At 39.9% G+C, this 17,799-nt stretch overlaps 1 protein-coding gene across 1 annotated transcript; it reads right to left on the minus strand.

Moving 5' to 3' along the window:
* Window positions 1–1,378: 1,378 nt before the first annotated feature.
* Window positions 1,379–15,311, minus strand: stip1 (stress-induced phosphoprotein 1). The gene is made up of 14 exons (XM_049592041.1): window positions 15,168–15,311; window positions 10,184–10,393; window positions 9,949–10,090; window positions 7,675–7,816; window positions 7,033–7,198; window positions 6,773–6,899; window positions 5,295–5,397; window positions 4,659–4,779; window positions 4,371–4,467; window positions 4,159–4,283; window positions 4,015–4,051; window positions 3,769–3,872; window positions 2,171–2,343; window positions 1,379–1,869 (listed from the first exon to the last, which is right to left on the minus strand). The coding sequence occupies exons 1-14, from the start codon at window positions 15,174–15,176 to the stop codon at window positions 1,797–1,799; spliced, it is 1,629 nt and encodes a 542-aa protein (XP_049447998.1). The 5' UTR covers window positions 15,177–15,311; the 3' UTR covers window positions 1,379–1,796.
* Between the last annotated feature and the right edge of the window lie 2,488 nt (window positions 15,312–17,799).

Consider the following 17,799-nt stretch of genomic DNA (forward strand, 5'->3'; position numbering starts at 1 on the left):
CTTAACTTGCTCCTGAAACCTGGCACCTCTCAGCCTTCACAAGTGCATCACTATTAGATGTGCAAGGTCATCCACTGGGCCGGATCTGGCCCCCGGGCCGTATGTTTGACACCCCTGATCCAGATTGAAGCACGGCACTACAGGTAAGAGGAAAATTTTTGATTTGGGGCTGAACTGTCCCTTTCTGAGTATAAACAATGACAAGCATAATGACTTACACAAGTGTTTGTATGAAGAATCTCTCATTGTACTTTTTATTGGTGTGTCCTCTGTTTTTAAAACCACACTACGACCTTATGATCGGTCTACTACTGCATTGGGTAACTGTCAACAATGTTGGTCTTATCAGACAAAAAAAAAAGCCGCCACTGAGCTTTAAAATACATTCAGATACTGTATATTTGACTGTACAACTGATTTCCATTGGTACATTACACTTCTTGGGACAGTTTCTTTCACATTGTGTGAACTCCACGTGGAGGCTTATGATTACAACGGGACTCTGAAAAATGCCCACGTCCATATCTGCTGTGTTGAGTTATAGAGAAATCCAGCTGTGGTAATGTGAAAACAAAAAGGTGTCACAGTTAATTTTTTTTTTTTTTATCATATGTGAGTCCCTCTTGGAAACCATAGCACAGAGGCACACAGGCTTCGGTACTCTTAAGACAAGACGACAAACATTAAAGATGCATTATGAAGTGTGATAGTTGTGACCCCCGTTACTCAACCAATAGTTAGTTTAGAAAGGTAAATCCACCCTTTTACTATCACTTTATTCCCATCATCTTGAGATATTCAAGCCACATTTTCAGGCTTGGAAAATGAATATTCGAGGCCATTCAAAAGTATCTACTTAGACTATCGGCACATCTTCCAAGTTTACTCTCGAGCGCCAAATCATGACACTGTGGGAAGACTGTCAGCTGCATATTTTCACATAGAAGTGCAATGCTGCCTCCAAACTTTTAATTTTTGACTAACATAATACACAAAAACACTGCTGCCTTATTTGCTGTATGAACTTGTTTAATAACTGATTAATTTTCCATCTTAAATCACTAATCATGGCAAAATAGCCCTACACTCTCAACAGCATCAAGTAGTATTCTTCCAGTCCCAGTTACAATTAGTCTGGATCCATCCCCTCGACACCAGAATCAAGGAAACCCTTGACACTTTCCTGAGTTCAGCTGTATAGTACATAAATAGGAGCATCCATCAAGGCTCAAAAACAGCAGAAAGGAAATTCAGCTTTCCACCTGAGGTGTGGTAGACGACCAAAAGAGAGGAAAACAAACTCCAGCTTTAAAGCACCATGTTAAGTAAAGCCTAAAAGAGGAAGAGAAGAGTTAAGAACAATGACCAATGTTGACAGTTTCAATTTGTGATCTACGTTACAATCTTTATTTTGAGTGTAGAAATTCTTAAACCATGAACCAATAGGAATATGTGATCGCTTCAGGGTGGATTTCCCCTTTAAACACTGCACGATGGTTCACTTAACTGTGCTGTTTATTTTTTGGATGTATGTGAGCATCTGTACACATGAATCCATTTATTTTTCTCCAGATGTTTTCGAGTGTCCTTAAGTTCTTCTGATGACATACAAGATGCTTTCTGAAATACAATGTAAAAGTTGTGAAACTGATTTTAAAAAAAACGTAACACACACAAAGTCTCAGGGAGACTAAGAACAATATAATTTTGAATTTTGAAGGCAAGAAAGGAGGATGTAATATTTTGGAGGGATTTGCACGTTGTTCCACTGATGTCTCGGAGTCTCTTGGTTCTCGTCAACGAATGGCTATCAGTCCGACATCGATGAGTTTCTGAATCTTCTGAGCGATGACTGGATTCTTTAAGTGGCTGAGGATCAAACGGGAAAAAAGAAAACATTAACTTCTTCATGCTGAGAGACAGAAAGTGAGACAATTAATTTGGTAAATGTACTCGCTTAAGTAGAAGCACAACTGGACAGAAAATGTGAAAAATGGACTCTATACTTTTTGTTTCGTTAGAGCTTATTATTTTTCAATTAGTTAATAATTTATTATTTTAATTCTGTTGTAACTGACATGTTAATGTCACAAAAATGGTTTAAGTGGTTTAACAAAAGATTTAAGTTAAAACAAAAGATTTAAGTGAAAAAATAAATAAACAAACTTACTCGCTGAGCGCCTGAGGGTCCTTCTGCATTTGCTCGAGGATCATGCGCATGGCTGGGTCACTCATTATCTGCTGCACCTCGGGATCAGCCATGGCCCTTTTCTTCACTTCCTCTGGACTGTCGTTCCTCATGGTCTGACTGATCATACAGCGCTGCATGCCCTCTGTGGCTTCCTGAATGTGGAGAAGGCAAATTATTAAAAAAAATAAAAACTGAAATGCTTTGAAATCCAGAATGTGAAAAATAAGGCAGCAAATATCAATATTTTTGAACTCTTTTAAATTACTCTGTTGAGTTGTGGGTTCCATTGCTTGATATTTACTTCCTTTTTGTTTTCTGACTCTGTGTATTTCTTTGTGTTTTATTTATGCTGCTGCCTGTCCTAACAGGGTCTCCCATGAAAGAGATTCTGAATCTCAAAGGGGCTCTCCTGGTTAAATAAAGGATAAATAGAAATTGAAAAACAAACAAATAAACAGGCCTTAACGAGGATTTGGATATGAGTGGTATCCTGTAATTCAAGATATTTCATTTCAAACATAGAATTTGGGCTCTGTGTCATGATGGCCTCGCTTGATACCCCTCATCAGCTCTTGGTTCTATTTTTGTTTTTAGATGCTTCTTATTGTTATAGATCAGAGGACTAATTTTGTTACAAAGTTGTATAATTGCCTAGAGTTGGTTCATGTTCTCATGGCAGCATTTACAAGCGGACCAGATAAAATGCCTTGCGCGAGAAAGCTGCTCTTGATTGGTCAGATTTTCCACATGGGAAAAATCCAGGGAGTAAACAAAACATTGAAGAAGAGTACACTTGCAAGATAAATGTGACACTTTCTAATGTCACAATGGAGGGACAACTACGCAGGTTGATTTTAGCGCTGCCTATATTGCTGTCATTGTTCATTTTAGTCAAACCATACAGTTTGAAAACGAGGCGCAGCTCCAACTAGAAAACAATGTTTTGATGCATTGGATGTGCTGAATGTGCATATTAAGGCAGTACAGGAGGAGGTGCACATTAATAATCCTCCAGGACTGTAACATGCTCATGTTTAACTTAAACAATGTGTCATGTGAGTGCAGTTGGTTCAGATCCAGGTCGGAACACATTCTCACCACAAATGAACCGCACCATAGTTCATTTGTAACCGGACCAAGACCACCTCTTCAAGGTCTTGGTCTGGTTGTTTTGGTGTGCACATGAGTGTGATTGCTGTGTTCACACCTGCCCATACAAACCGCACTTAGGGGGCAAGGAACTTGAGTTCGATTGAACCGAACCAAACAGGGCAGGTGTGAAAGCACCCTAACAAATATGGCTTTGATTTGTATGCCTCACAGCGCTCCATTTATTGCTCAAAAACTACAATACCCAAGAGGTGGAGCTTCTACCAGCAGGGTGTGCACAGGTGTGTTCCATACTGCCAATGTTTAGCATGATATTGTTTTTGTTTGTTTTTTGTTTTGTTTGTTTTTTTTTTAACCTACCTGTCCACTGTTGAATGATGTATGGTCTAATGAAGGTCTGTGAAGCAGGATTAAGTGTGCAGAAATCTCCTCTATCACTCTAAACTGTGTAGTGACCTATGAAATACCTTTGAGGAAGAGTCGAGCTCCAGAGCCTTCTGATATGCATCCATAGCTTTTGAATAGTCTTTCATGGCCTCCAAGGCAGCTCCTTTACGCGTGTAGCCTTTTACTGTGGACAGATGTATTTCCGATGTTTAATCAGATGGACTTAATCTACACCTTAACAGTTACAAGTGCAAAACACTCTTTCATTAAAGTTCTTGAAGCAAAATGTGAATTAAATGGTAATAAATACAAAGTTTCCCACTTACTGAAGGAGGGCTCAAGTGTGATGCACTCTTCACAATCCTGAGAAAAAACATTATTACAAGGTCATATTAACGAGCAAAAAAAATTGGAGGCAGGTTAGAATCTCTAACTAATTGACAAACATGATTGGTAAGGAATCACTGTACCTTCAGAGCAAGCTGAAACTCCAACAGCTTTGTGTAGCAGGCAGCTCTGTTACTGAAGAGTTTGGCATCATTGGGGTTTCTCTTGATGGCCTCAGAGTAGTGTTTCATGGCTAAGGGGTAGTCTCCTGTGATGCAGAGAAGACAAGTTTATCTTTAGACAAGTTCTTACAAGAATCAAATAACAACCAACAAGCACCACAACTATTACACACCTTTCTGGAAGGCGTCGTTGCCCTTGTTCTTCTCTTCCAGGGCTAAGTCAGGGTTGATGTAGGCTAGCTTCTCCTGCTCCTTCAATATTTTCTCTGCCTGCAGAGCCAATTACAGTTTCAAGTTATAAGTGAAAACCCCGCCTATGTTTTCATGTCGGTCTAGCACCACTTTTTTTTAAAAAATTTTTTTTCTTCGAAAAAGTCAACTGAAAACATATAAATTCTGGATTTACTGTCTGAGGAAGAATCATAAAGCTCCGCTCAGTGGGAAATCAGTATGCACCGCACCTGTTGACACTTCTTCAAGACATCAGGAGTACGATGCTCTGTCAAGCTCTTGTTGAAATACTGAATTGCTTCTTTGTATTTTTCCTGCTTGAAGTATGAGTTCCCGATCCTAGCCAAGGCCCTGTACAAAGAGAAGGAGGACACAGAAGAAGATAAACATGTTATTACGTCCAAATTCAGCCATCTGACATTCCTGTTCAAAAGCCAACGAGTGAGGACTGGGGAGTTCTTTAGTTAAGGAGAGGACAGTTCAGTAATACGAATTCAACAAAAAACAAACATCAAGAGCAACAGTCACACAGCAAACTTTGTGCTCTTCAACAAAATACTCCAGTAAACAGACACATAATTTGCGTCCTAATTCAACAGCACTGTCTCTTCTTTGGCCAGCTGTAGTGGCAAGTAATACAGCAACAGTGCCACCTAATGGTTGTTGTATAACAGTTTTTCTGGTCTCATACTGGTTAGCTGCATGTCGATGTCCCATCCAGACTACGAAGTAAATAAATAAATGAGTAAATATATTCCAGCAAGACCCACAAAATACCAGTCCTGCCCTCTAGGTTGAGGGGCAGTGTGGGTAGATTAAAAAAAAAAAAAAAGACAAATACTTTTCAGACTTCTTCCAGAACTCACTTTGCAATTTGTCTGTAGTCTTCCCGGTTCTCTCTGCCAACATCAATGGCCTTCTCACAGAGCTCTCGGCACTTGTCATAATCTCCCTTCTCAAAGTACACAGCTGTAGAAATAACAAAAAGGAGAACATGTTTTACTTTCAAAGTCCAACACAGCTTTTTTTTTTTTTAACAGATGTTTCGCCTGTTTGTATCGGATGCGAGTCTATTATCAGTAATTTAAAGCCCTGTTTCCACCGAGCAGTACGGTACAGTTCAGTACGCTTTTTTCGTTTCCACTGTGAAAAATTGTGGATGGTACCGATGGAACTGTTCCGTCCCCATTTTTGGTCTCCCTTGTGTTGGGGTACCTAGCACACAGATCTGGTACCAAAAGGTGGAGCTGTGAACACTGCAGGCAATAGCGAATCGTCATTCTTGCTAAGGGCCGAGTTGTGGCTGGTTTAAGGCTCATGTAACCACTGTTCATACTGTGGAGAGTTTTACATATATAAGTAGACTGTAACTATAAATTGAAATAATTTTTTGCTACCTCTTGCAGCAGCTGTAATAATAATTTAATTCACTGGGCTGGCTGCCAGCAACTTTTACAATGGAATTTTAACTCGTAATGTTACTCAATGCATGAGGTGACAACGTGACGATGAGAACTTTGACCGTTCCATTAATTTTTATTGTCTCTGTTGGATGACAGACAATTTTAGTAATGGGTAGATCTTTTATGTATATTAATTTCGACTGGGTTATGTGAACTGCATATATTCTAATCCTCACTTGGAGAAAAGAAAGTGTTGCAGACCACTGTTCCTGTGGGCAACGGCAACACTAAACCCATGAACTTGCCTGAGTAGGACTAAATGCACAAACCTGCTATTTTCAAATATCCCATGGAGAGAGACTCTCACTGCAGCCTGTTCTACTTTGTTCTGAAAATGTCAGTTTGCAGCCTTGTTCTGTGGACTATGAACGAGGTGCAGACTTCCCTCTGTGTCACCAGTAATGAGGAAACACAGTGAGTGCTGGACAGAGCAGTGAGTGACAACAACGCTGCCCACATTTAAGGGTACTGTTTGTGGTGGAAACACTAGGGTCTAGGTACCATGTCTGAAGGGTTACTTTTGGCTTCAAAGGTACCATACTGAAAGTGTTTTTCATTTTAAACCCGCTATTGACGCTACTACATTTGACAACCCATTTGCCGATCGCTTTCTGCAAAACCCCCTAAGCTTTAGATCTAAATGTGTTGCTGGCAATTACATTTTTTTCCTCCAAGCTGAGGACTTGTGATGGTCAGCCAAGTGGCAGAACACCAACCAATCACAAAGTCTGATTTAGGAGATTTTTTCCAGCCCAGAACTTCTCTCAGTGGACAGCCCAGATTAATTCTATACATGAGAACTTCTATATCATCTGTCTATGTGTCAATCTGCTCAAATGAGTGAGGCTGGCATTTGTTTTCCAGCATGTAAGAATATGTACCTGCTTGATTAGATAAATAAGTCATGTTGGTAGGGTCGTGTTTGATTGCTTCGTTATAATGTTTCAGCGCCGTGTCAAAGTCCTTATTTTTGTACGCAGCATTCCCGAGTTCCTTTTCCTTCAAGGCCTGAGAAAAGGAAAAAAATGAAATCAGAGGATTAAAAGTAGCTCAGAATAAGGCTTCATCAGAAAATGGCTTAAAACTCATTAAAAGTAAAAAGTATGATGAATGAGTCAATCATATTTGTTTTTTTTTTTACCTTCCTCTTGTTCTCTGGAAGGTCTTCCTCTTTGGGAGGTGGTGGCTGAGTCTCTTTGGGTTTGGGGGGAGGAGGTGGGGTGGGCTCCTCGTCTTCTTCCATCTCAGAGAGGTTCAGTCCCAGCAGCACAGAGAGGGTGGTCATCACTCTGGGGTCCTGCAGCTTCCTGCAAAACAATCAGGCAAAGAAATGCATCTCTAATACCACAAGATTCAGGGATACTGCATGTTTCCAGATTAACTTCCGTTTCATTACAGATCCAATAGTTAAGATTTTGGTCACTTTTCAGTATTACACATTCTAATGACTATGAATCATAGTATCAGGAGAATGCAGAATGACAGTGGGCCGAGAAATACTGTGTAATCTTTTACTGCAATTCTACCCAAAAAAATCATCTTTTTGTTTTTGGAGTCCTGCCTCAAGACATAATTCGTTTGCCTTAAATCAGAGAATGTTGGCACATAGGAGAAGTTTGTCTTCAGGGCCTTTCTCTATTCTAATCAATTTGTTTTAACCCAAACCACCATGTTTTTCCAGACTTTAACCAAGAAATCCCTTTCTGACAGAAAGCCCTGAAGGCAAACGTCTCCCTACAGCAGAATGTTGTTAAAACTGACACATTTTTGAAAGTGTACATACGTGCCAAGCTCTGATGGCTTGTTCCTGAGCTGCTCCAGCAGTTCTCTGTAGCTGGGATCTGACAGTAGCTCACGGGTCCGAGGGTCACTCTCCAGCTTCTGATACAAGTTGGGCATGGCAAAGGGGTTCATCATTGTTTTTTCTGTTGAAGCAAAAATTGGTGATTATTAATGTGATATAAACGGTCACACAGAAGCACTCAGGATACCAACTAGAGGTGAAACAGTGACTCCAGAAACTTGATTCACTTGATACTAAAAATGGCTAACAAAATTATTTGCACTGAAGCTTTGTTTAATCCTCAGAACTGCATACAGTGCACTATTTCTTCACACGGATAATTATTACTGTGACACAATGCACTTACACTGTGGACATGAGACTTGAGCGGGCACTTAAAATTATAAACCCATGCTCAAAACAGAAGATGCGATTTTAGAGTGCAGATTGCAAAATGATAGAAAAGAGAAAACATCAGCTGGGCACTATGCAAAAAATTCATATCTCAATATTTACAGGCTGACTGGTGATACACGATATATATGTCAGTATTTTCTATGAAATGGGCTGCGTGTTTTCAGCTGCAAATCAAAGCCACTTTTGAGATGTCACAAGCACTTTTATAAAAACAGACTGAAATGAAAATAACATGCAAAGACAGGGATTTTTTCCCTGTTTGAAAATATGCAGCTGCACAACATGTAAATGACACATGATATAAAATAAAAATCAGGGCTGTAGGTTAACCTTTTGCACGCAGCACTGGAGCTACAGAGGTTTAAAGGTTTGCAGCAAAGGCCACAAAACTATAACACAACTATTAAAGTATCAAGTCGGCCTAAATCCGTCTGATCTGAAATAATCATCAATATCTGTGACAGGAGTTACAAAGTCGTTAACCATCCGTTGGCCTTTCAAATGAATATAGTGCTGGAAAATGATTTAATTGTTTTTATTTATTTAGGCTATTAATCCTTTTTATGCACACAGCATCAATAGAGAAGCCAAGGGAGGGAAGGCGCGAGAGACACTATGTCCATGTTATATACATCTGGCGCTGTCTCCATGTCACACAAGACAACAACTACCAAGAAGAATGGCGACCTGCCATGATCCACCTCACACACACACTAGCAGCGCTGCGCTGTACTGCACATGTGCTACTGCAGTAATTTCATTCATCTCACAGACTGATTTAGCTTAACAGGTGCAACATTTAGCCCGATATCATGCTGTGGACTAATTAACAGACAGATTAAACAGAGTAGCAGCTCTGTGTCTCTTTGAGTGTAGATGGAGAACTTGTGAGCGAGTGAGTGGGGCAAAGCTCTGTGGAGAGTGTGAGAGTGGAGAAATGCACACTGATGTGTTATGTAATGCAACTTGACCCTACATCAACATAAGCGGTGTTGTCAAAATGTATATCTTGCATGAAATTATACTGATATATCGCACAGTCGTTTGTCACCCAGCCCTACATCAACGTTACCCTGCTCGTCTGGGACCCCCACCAGAGAGAGGATGAGTGGGGAGCCCCAAGCAGCACGTAGTTTCCCTTAAACAAATGTTATTTTCTGTGGCAAAACTTATTGTTGGCTAACTTGAAAACATTACCACAGAAAAAACAGAGCCACAGTCAATTTGTGAAAGCCTGAGCTTCACTCATGTTATTATCAAGAGTCACATATACCTACAGTACACTGCTCACAGCAATGCTTAAAATACCCCCAAAATCAAAACACCAGGTGGTGTAAGTAGCAACTGCAACCCAATCATTGTTTGCAATTTAAGTAATAAAAATGTTGATTTTTCTCAAAAAGGAGATCAATTAGTTGTTCATTCAAAACTTGTCTTGTATTCTTTGTATTTACTGCTGCTCTTTGATAAAGCAAAATTATTTCTTATCTGATAACCTGATTAACTGATGGATTATTCTGTAGAATACTCCGTCAATAAATAATCGAGAGCTGCATTCCTAATGCCAACACATCTTACACTGGTCTAGGATTAAATTTAGCAGAGCTTTCTCTCATCTGTAACCCCTACTACTTGTTTGTTGTCTGAATGAATCACAACACTCAAAACCAAGTGGATTGCCCACTCTCCTTTTGAAAACTTGAACACTCACAATGTGATTTTACTTCAGTGATCCTGTCGGCAGTATTCTCTCAATCTTCCACCCACGTAGGATGGAAAAGTGAGTCATTCGGTTTTTACATCATAATGCCACCTTTTCTGTAGGATAAAGTACATCACCACTTCAACAGTTTTTACCTGCAAGCCGAGCCTCGATGTTCTGTAAACCCTCCTTTAGCTGCTGATTACTTGGCTCTCGCCGGAGTCCCTCTTGGTAGGTTCCTTTGGCATCCTCCAATCGGCCAAGAAATTCCAATGCTGCAGCTTTGCGGGAGTAGCCCTGGTTGATTGAGAAAGTGAGAGAGTTTAGATTGTCTTTGCAATTTTAATCCCTGCACAATTTATAAACTGAAAAATGACAGAACATTCTCACCTTGCCCCAGTCAGGCTTTATCTTGATGGTCTGACAGGCATCCTGGAGAGCATTCTCATAGTTGCCTTTCTTGGCGTAGGCAGCTGAGCGGTTACTGAACAGGACATGGTTTGAAGGGTCAAGGGCCAAAGCTTCGGTGTAGCAACGTACAGCCTCATCAATGTTCCCTGCACTCAGTGCCTTGTTGCCCTGGTCTTTCAGCGCTGAAACCTACAGGTCAGGAGGATATAACCAAACAAAACATTATAGGACGAATTCACAATACTACAGCTCTCCTGCTCCACGTTCTCTATCACTCAATCCAACTACAGAGAAGACAGCTGTTGCAGCTGCTACTGGCAGAGCTGAAAAAAGAAACACTCAGCTGTTCATGTCAGACAGGTGCTACAGTGGTGCTGACAGATAATGTATTTTTCGTGAATGTACATTCAGGATCCTCCAGGTGCAAACTACTCTAAATATAAAGACGCATTCACACTGGTGCTATTTGGTCCACTTGAAACCCATGTCTGTTCCCACGGATAGTTTGGTTCGTTTGGAGTGGTGTGAATGCTTGTTCGAACTCTGGTGCGGACCAAATGACGAACTCTGGTCCGCTTGAAAACTGGAGGTCTCGGTTCACTTGCAAGTGAAAACTGGTGCGGTTTGCTTAAAGTGGGAAATGCAAACAGACTATCCGGCAAACCAAAGAGAGGAAGTGATGTAAAGCGCAGTGCATTTTGGGGAGAAAAAAACAAAGTCAATAGCGCGAACTGGGAGAAACAGAGGTTAAAAAAAAAAAAAAAGTTGAAAAATGTCTCGTGGGCAGACGTAGAATAGTGAGGAGATGCAAGCGCTTACCCCAAGACTGCATAACTTTGGTCGTGCTCCATTGTTTTTGTGGTGACCAAGCCGACCGAAGGGGATGGATTTCAGTTTTCAGTCATTGCCAATTGATGAGCCGGGTTTTCTCCTTCCTGGTCAGTGGTCGTTTTGGGCAATACCGCCCCCAAACGAGCAGCTCTTGTAACTGTGTGACATTGTCCAGGCGGTTTGGTCCGCTTTAAAAAGTGCAGTGTGAAAGTGAACCGAAGGTGTGAAATTTTTCGGCATTCCCCGCCCAATTGAACCGAGTCCCTGGACTATCCCAGTGTGAATGCGCCCACAGATTACCCAGGGATTAGCTTGTTTCCTCAGAGCAGGAAGGTTTAAATCCACCAAAGACGACCCCACTTTTTAAAATGTCAGTTTCAGAAAATAAGCACTGTCTCTGCTCAGACCATCACAGTAAATTAGTTGCTTAGGGTAATTTAAACTGAGAGACAGTCTGTCTAGAAACGTTCATTTATTGTTACTGCTGATGCGCTTAAACAGAAATAGACATATAGTTAAAAACAACAAAGCTGAACAGGCGACAATGCAATGGTGCATCAAAGGGTGCTGGAATTAATATGGAATTATTAATGTAACTGTTAAACAGGTTGCTTTACATATATGAGGTAGCTGGAACTGTCAGTATATACAGCATGCTTATTTTCATATTGACAGTGATAAAATATAAATATAATTTACAGGTACAGTGATGTACAGTGGTTGTTGGTGTTACAGGGTAATTGATTGATTGTCTCTTGGATGCGTGCATCTTATGGTCTGGCATTTGTCGCTCCCTTTTTATAAAACCCTGACAATACTAGTGCACATGAGGGCAGAGTCACCACACACTGAGAATGGGTCACAAATGATGATTGAGAGGGATTACTTAAGCATTAGTCAAAACATTGTGTTTTAGGAAGTTCCTGCATAGTATATCTTTAGGAGCTTTTCAGGGTGTTTTGGCTAACAGTGTTATGGAAGATCTCGGAGCGTTTTGGTTTCCTGTAGTCAAGGTGTCTACAGATATGAGACAGATGTGATGTTTTTAAGGCCTTTAGGATATTTTTTATCTGTATGTAATAGTCGTTTTTTGGGGAAAATGATCTTTTTCTTATTAAAGCATTGCTAGCAAGTATAAGAACAAGTAGTACGCTGTATATGGCGTCCCGTCCAGAGTAGGTATTATGTACGAATAAGGTTATTATAGTGAGTTGGGTTAATCTACATTCATGGAACAGGTAAGCTCAATTCAATTCTATTTTCTGTTTTTCCTCATAAAGCCCAATATCACAAATCACAATCTGACTGGGGGCTTTACATCATACGACATCCCTCTGTCATTAGACCCTCACAGCAGCTAAAGAAAAACTCTCCCAAAAAACCTTTAACAGGGAAAAAATTGTAAAAACCTCAGGAAGAGCAACTGAGGAGGGATCCCTCTTCCAGGACAGACAGACTTGCAATAGATGTCGTGTGTACAGAACAGATCAATGTAATACATTTACAGTGATCCATGACAAAATGATACCTAAGGAGAGACAGCAACAGAGAGAGATATGAAATATAGAAATATGTAATAATAGAATAATAATAGTATTATGGTAGCATATATGTTGTAAGTAAATATTATTTTATCCTCCTGAGACCCTGCATCCTCACATCAGGACATTTCATTTTGGGTTTCCTGCCCATTATACTTAATTCTGCTTAACTTAAACCCATTATCCTCGTTTGCGGACACTTTTCTGCTCAGTCCCGACACAAAAGTGGACAAGCTACAAAACCTGATCAAATTTTATGTCTGTAGTTTGATATGGCATACAAATGATCAATTATAGTAATAGTAACAAGCTAAAATGCTGCTAATTAGGAAGTACCCGTTTGAGGACACTGGGACGTTATTATTGTATTGTATTGTATTTCACACAGGCCAATTATGTGTGACAGACTGTCCCTACAGACAAAAAGGACATTTGTAGACCGAAGTATGAAGCTGGGAAAATTTACAGTTACAAACAACAAACAAATCACAAGACTTTTAGATATGTTGCACCTGAACAGTGACCTCTAACCCATGCAGTTACAACACATTAAATAGTTGGTGCATAGCTTGTAATTTGTTTCTTTGCACAACAATGTTTAGGTATTGGAATTAATCCGTTTTTACATCTGGAACCTCCCATCTACAACAGGCTTGAGACACGTCCTCCTTAAGGAATATGATCCTCGTTTGATTTGGCGGTGGGAACCTCTTGCGACCGCATGCCATTGCTGACGTCGACCCCAGCAGGATTCGAACCCCGGACCTTCCGCATGGAAGACGAGTGCTCTAAGCACTACAAATGTTTAGGTATTGGAATAAACAGTTTAATAACTTATTACTAGGGATAGACCGATGTGGATTTTTTTAGGGCCGATACCGATGCCGATTTTTTTCCATCACCCTTAGCCGATGACCGATTATGGACTGCCGATTTTCTTGAGCCGATATTTGGGGCCAATACTGCTTTTGCTCCCTCAATTTACATAAAAAAAAAAAATGACACAATGATAACAAATATTACAGGTCTCAAGTTTAAAATAAGAAACATTTATTGAACAGTAAAAAATACTAAAATAAGATGGAAAGTTGAGGTAGAACAGGTAGAATATTATTATTGTTATTATTATTGTACATTCAAATAAAAAAAGAGTTCAGTGCTCTTAAATCTTCCAGTGATGTCTTTATAAAATAAACAAATATTTAAGCTGAAGCATAAATAAAACAAAACTTATCACGTCCTACATTCCCATATAATTTGGAGAAATGGAAAATGCATACCAAACAACAGCTGGGGTCTCAGGAGAATATGATAGCATATGTATGTGACAATAATAGTCATATGTGTATAATAATAGTGGAAGTATGACTAGTAATAATAGCAGTGGTAGTGGGCATCAGTCAGGACCATGACATTAAGTTAAAGTATAAAGTAAAAAGACAGGATTAGGCACAGTGGTAGGTTGATTTGTACTTTGTACTTTATTTAATATAATGTTTGTTGCAATTTAGACCTCACGAATTAATTTAATAGTATTCAATGACTTTTAAGGCCTCACATTTATAAAAATTCAATTTAATTGGCTTTTTAAGGACTAGCAGACGTCCTGGTGATGTTTAGAGGTGTTACCAGACAAGTTATGATGCCTTATAAGCTCGTGCATGTACCTGTGATTACTTTTACACAGTGGTATTGTCTCAAGATGAAGGAATATACAATACTTTAAATGCCCGGTTGCAGAAGTGTGCAAGAGGACGGCAGTTGACGACAAAATGCGGCTGTAGCCATGACAGCGGCGCCGTGTGCATCTAGAATGATCTTCCGGTGTGAGTGCATGGTACTTAGGACAACGTTGAAGCCTTTCCAAAAATACTCCCGCAGCATGTGCTACTGACAGACTGCCGCAGTTCAGCTGTCGGTCTCCTGACACAACATTTTAACGCAGGGATTCACTTAGTGTCTTAATTGTGGCTTTCATTTGCCTGTCACCCCCCCAGTAATGATAGCGCTCACATTGTGTACCCATGTTAGCTGTGACACAGTGATTTGCTAACTTGCCGGTCATTTGCTAGCAGTTAGCAAACTGTTTTGTCATACTGAGGCATGGACAGGGGCTACAGAAACAGCCAAACCACACTGAGATACATTTAGTGATGAAGCAGTAGTGACAAATGTAAAGTCATAGCCGTTAGCTTAACTATTAGCTAACCTTGCCGTGTGCTATCATAAATTAGCCACAGCCGCACAATAAGTTTGCACTATTTTGATACAGTTTAGCTACGTAGTATAGCAGCGCTGTTAAAATATCTTGTGTTGGCTGTAACAATCTCAAGCCCAATCAGACAACATCAGCCAAACAGCTACAGCACATTACTACCGGATTGACGCTAAGCTAACAAGCTAGCTAGCTGTCTGATATTAGCAAATAGTAAAGTCCCAGTGTTAAGAGCGTGCTAACTTCGCTGACCTCCAGATTATCCTCGAAAAGAGACTCAAAATTAACTAACTCATCGGTAGTTTTAAATAGGTAGGTTTAATATTAATAATAATAATAATTATTTTAATGATGAAAATGGTTGCAGAACACTCACTTTCTCCATGGTGCAAGCATGAGGTTCCTTCCAGAAACTACTGCGGACTAGCGCCTCCCCCTGAATAACATGCAGGTTGCCAGTTTGGGTTGTCGGAAAGCCGTACTCAACGTTCAGGTTATCGTTTTACCCGGCCTGGAGGGACAATAAATAGCCCGGTGACTGAAACTTCCAGAACATGACGGAAAATATACATTACACAAGATTGTGTTACATGCTCTCCAAACTATACAGAGCTGACTATGAGACAGATGAGGTAGTTCAAGATCAAGATTCAGTATGCAGGGTATAGTCTACAAATACACAGTGATGGAATGTAACTAACTACATTTCAAATCGAATCAAATCAAATCACCTTTATTTATATGGCACTTTTCATACAACAGTAACACAAAGTGCCTCACAGAGGTTAAAAACAACAAAGATCCAAACAGAAAACAAAAAGAAAAGAGAAAACCCAACCCTCCCACCCAACAAAAAGCTATTTAGCTCATAAAATTGAGTTAGTAGCTAGGTAAGAATGCTCTAAAACAGAGACATAAAATGCATCAAAACTAAAACCTATAGGCTAACTAAAATAACAAAAGATAAAGGTTAAATGAGATAAGAACGTAAAAAGAGGAAGGGTAAGAATATAAAAAATAAATAAAAAATAGATAATAGATGGATAAATCGGTTATAAGAGGAATTTAAAATAGATCAGTTAAAAAGCCTGATTAAAAAGATGAGTCTTGAGCCTCTTTTTAAAAACATCAACAGTCTCTGCAGCTCTGAGGCTCTCCGGCAGGCTGTTCCACAATCGGGGGCCATAATAATTAAATGCCGCCTCCCCGTGTGTTTTAGTCCTAACTTGTGGTATGGTTAAAAGGCCGGTGCCGGAAGACCTCAGGGTCCGCGAGGGTTGATATGGTAAAAGCAGGTCAGATAAATAAGAAGGCCCAAGACCATTAAGACATTTAAAAACTAATAAAAGAACCTTAAAATCGATCCTGAAGCGCACGGGGAGCCAATGCAGCAATTTTAAAACTGGTGTACTGTGCTCCCGCCCTCTGGTCTTCGTCAGCACTCATGCAGCTGAATTTTGTAATAATTGTAGATTTGAGATTTGGGAAGACCAGAGAGCAGGGCATTACAATAATCTAACCTACAGGAGATAAAAGCATGCATCAGCACCTCCGTGCTGGCCCGAGAGAGAAACGGGCGGACTCTGGCTATATTCTTAAGGTGGTAGAAACCTGCCTTTGTTATGTTTTTAATATGTGGAATAAAACAGAGCTCAGAGTCAAAAATCACACCCAGATTTTTTTACAGATTGTGTTGGTTTAAAATCCTGTAGTTTTGGTAAAAGTTTCTCTCTCTGGCCTTCAGGACCAATGACTAAAACCTCTGTTTTGTCCTGGTTGAGCTGCAGGAAATTTGCTGCCATCCGTGACTTTATATCTAAAATGCAGTTAAAAAGGGCATCAATTGGCCCTGTGTCATCAGGAGACACGGCGATGTACAGTTGCATATCATCAGCATAACTATGAAAGCTGGTGCCGTGCCTCCTGATGACGTCCCCCAGAGGAAGCATGTAGAGATTAAAAAGAGTTGGACCTAAAATTGACCCCTGGGGGACCCCAAACTTTATCTCATGGGTTCCTGAGGAACATGTATCCATACTTACAAAGAAGTGTCGATCAGTAAGGTAAGAGATAAACCAGTTAAAAACAGTACCAGAGAGGCCGACCAGGTGCCTCAGTCTAATAAAATGTGATGGTCTACTGTATCGAAGGCGGCGGTTAGATCCAGTAGTACCAAGACTGTGAGTTTATGGTTATCTAAATTGCACCTGATGTCGTTTAAAATCTTTAAAAGGGCTGTCTCGGTATTGTGGTTCATCCTAAAACCAGACTGATACTTCTCTAAAGTGTTATTTGTATTTAAAAAATCATTTACTTGGTTAAAAACCAGTTTTTCTAAAATTTTGCTTAAAAATGGTAAGTTGGATACAGGTCGATAATTATTAAGAATGTTGGGGTCTAAATTGCTCTTCTTCAGAAGGGGCCTCACCACCGCCGTTTTCAAGGAGGCCGGGAAGACACCTGTCTGAAGAGAGCAATTCACCATGTACAGTAGCTGTTCCTCAAAGAATCCATAAAATGTTTTAAAAAATGGTGTGGGAATTGGGTCTAAAAGGCAGGTTGTGGGCTTTACTTGGGAGAAAACTCGACCAAGTGTCCTCGCATCAACCAGGGCAAAACTCTCCAGTGTTTCCTCAGGTAAAAGCAATGATCCAGGTGTGTCGACAGTTAAAATCTGTTGCGATAAGAGACTGGATCTGATGTTATTGATTTTACTTCTGAAGTAAATTATTATTTATTTGAGTACTGTATTTACAATTTGAGGTACTTGTAGTTTACTTTTGTATTTCCATTTTCTGCTGCTTTACAGTCCCCACTATCTCAGAGGGAACTATTGTACTTTTTACTCCACTACATTTATTTGATAACTTTAGTCATCAGCTACTTTACATATTCAAAAATACAAAACATAAATCAACAAATGAATGGGAATCAGAATCAGCTTTATTCGTCAAGTACGTATGTACATACAAGGGATTTGACTCCGGTGGACTTGCTTTCAATGTATC

The sequence above is a fragment of the Epinephelus fuscoguttatus genome, linkage group LG12 (assembly GCF_011397635.1).
Source record: "Epinephelus fuscoguttatus linkage group LG12, E.fuscoguttatus.final_Chr_v1".
NCBI lineage: Eukaryota > Metazoa > Chordata > Actinopteri > Perciformes > Serranidae > Epinephelus > Epinephelus fuscoguttatus.

Bases quoted from the DNA above. Each gene is read 5' to 3' on its own strand.
- stip1 (XM_049592041.1), bottom strand. The intron at 10,091-10,183 runs GTGAGAATGTTC...TCAATCAACCAG, and splicing joins TAAAGCCTGACTGGGGCAAG to GGCTACTCCCGCAAAGCTGC. The intron at 7,199-7,674 runs GTATGTACACTT...ATTGTTTTGCAG, and splicing joins AAGCCATCAGAGCTTGGCAC to GAAGCTGCAGGACCCCAGAG.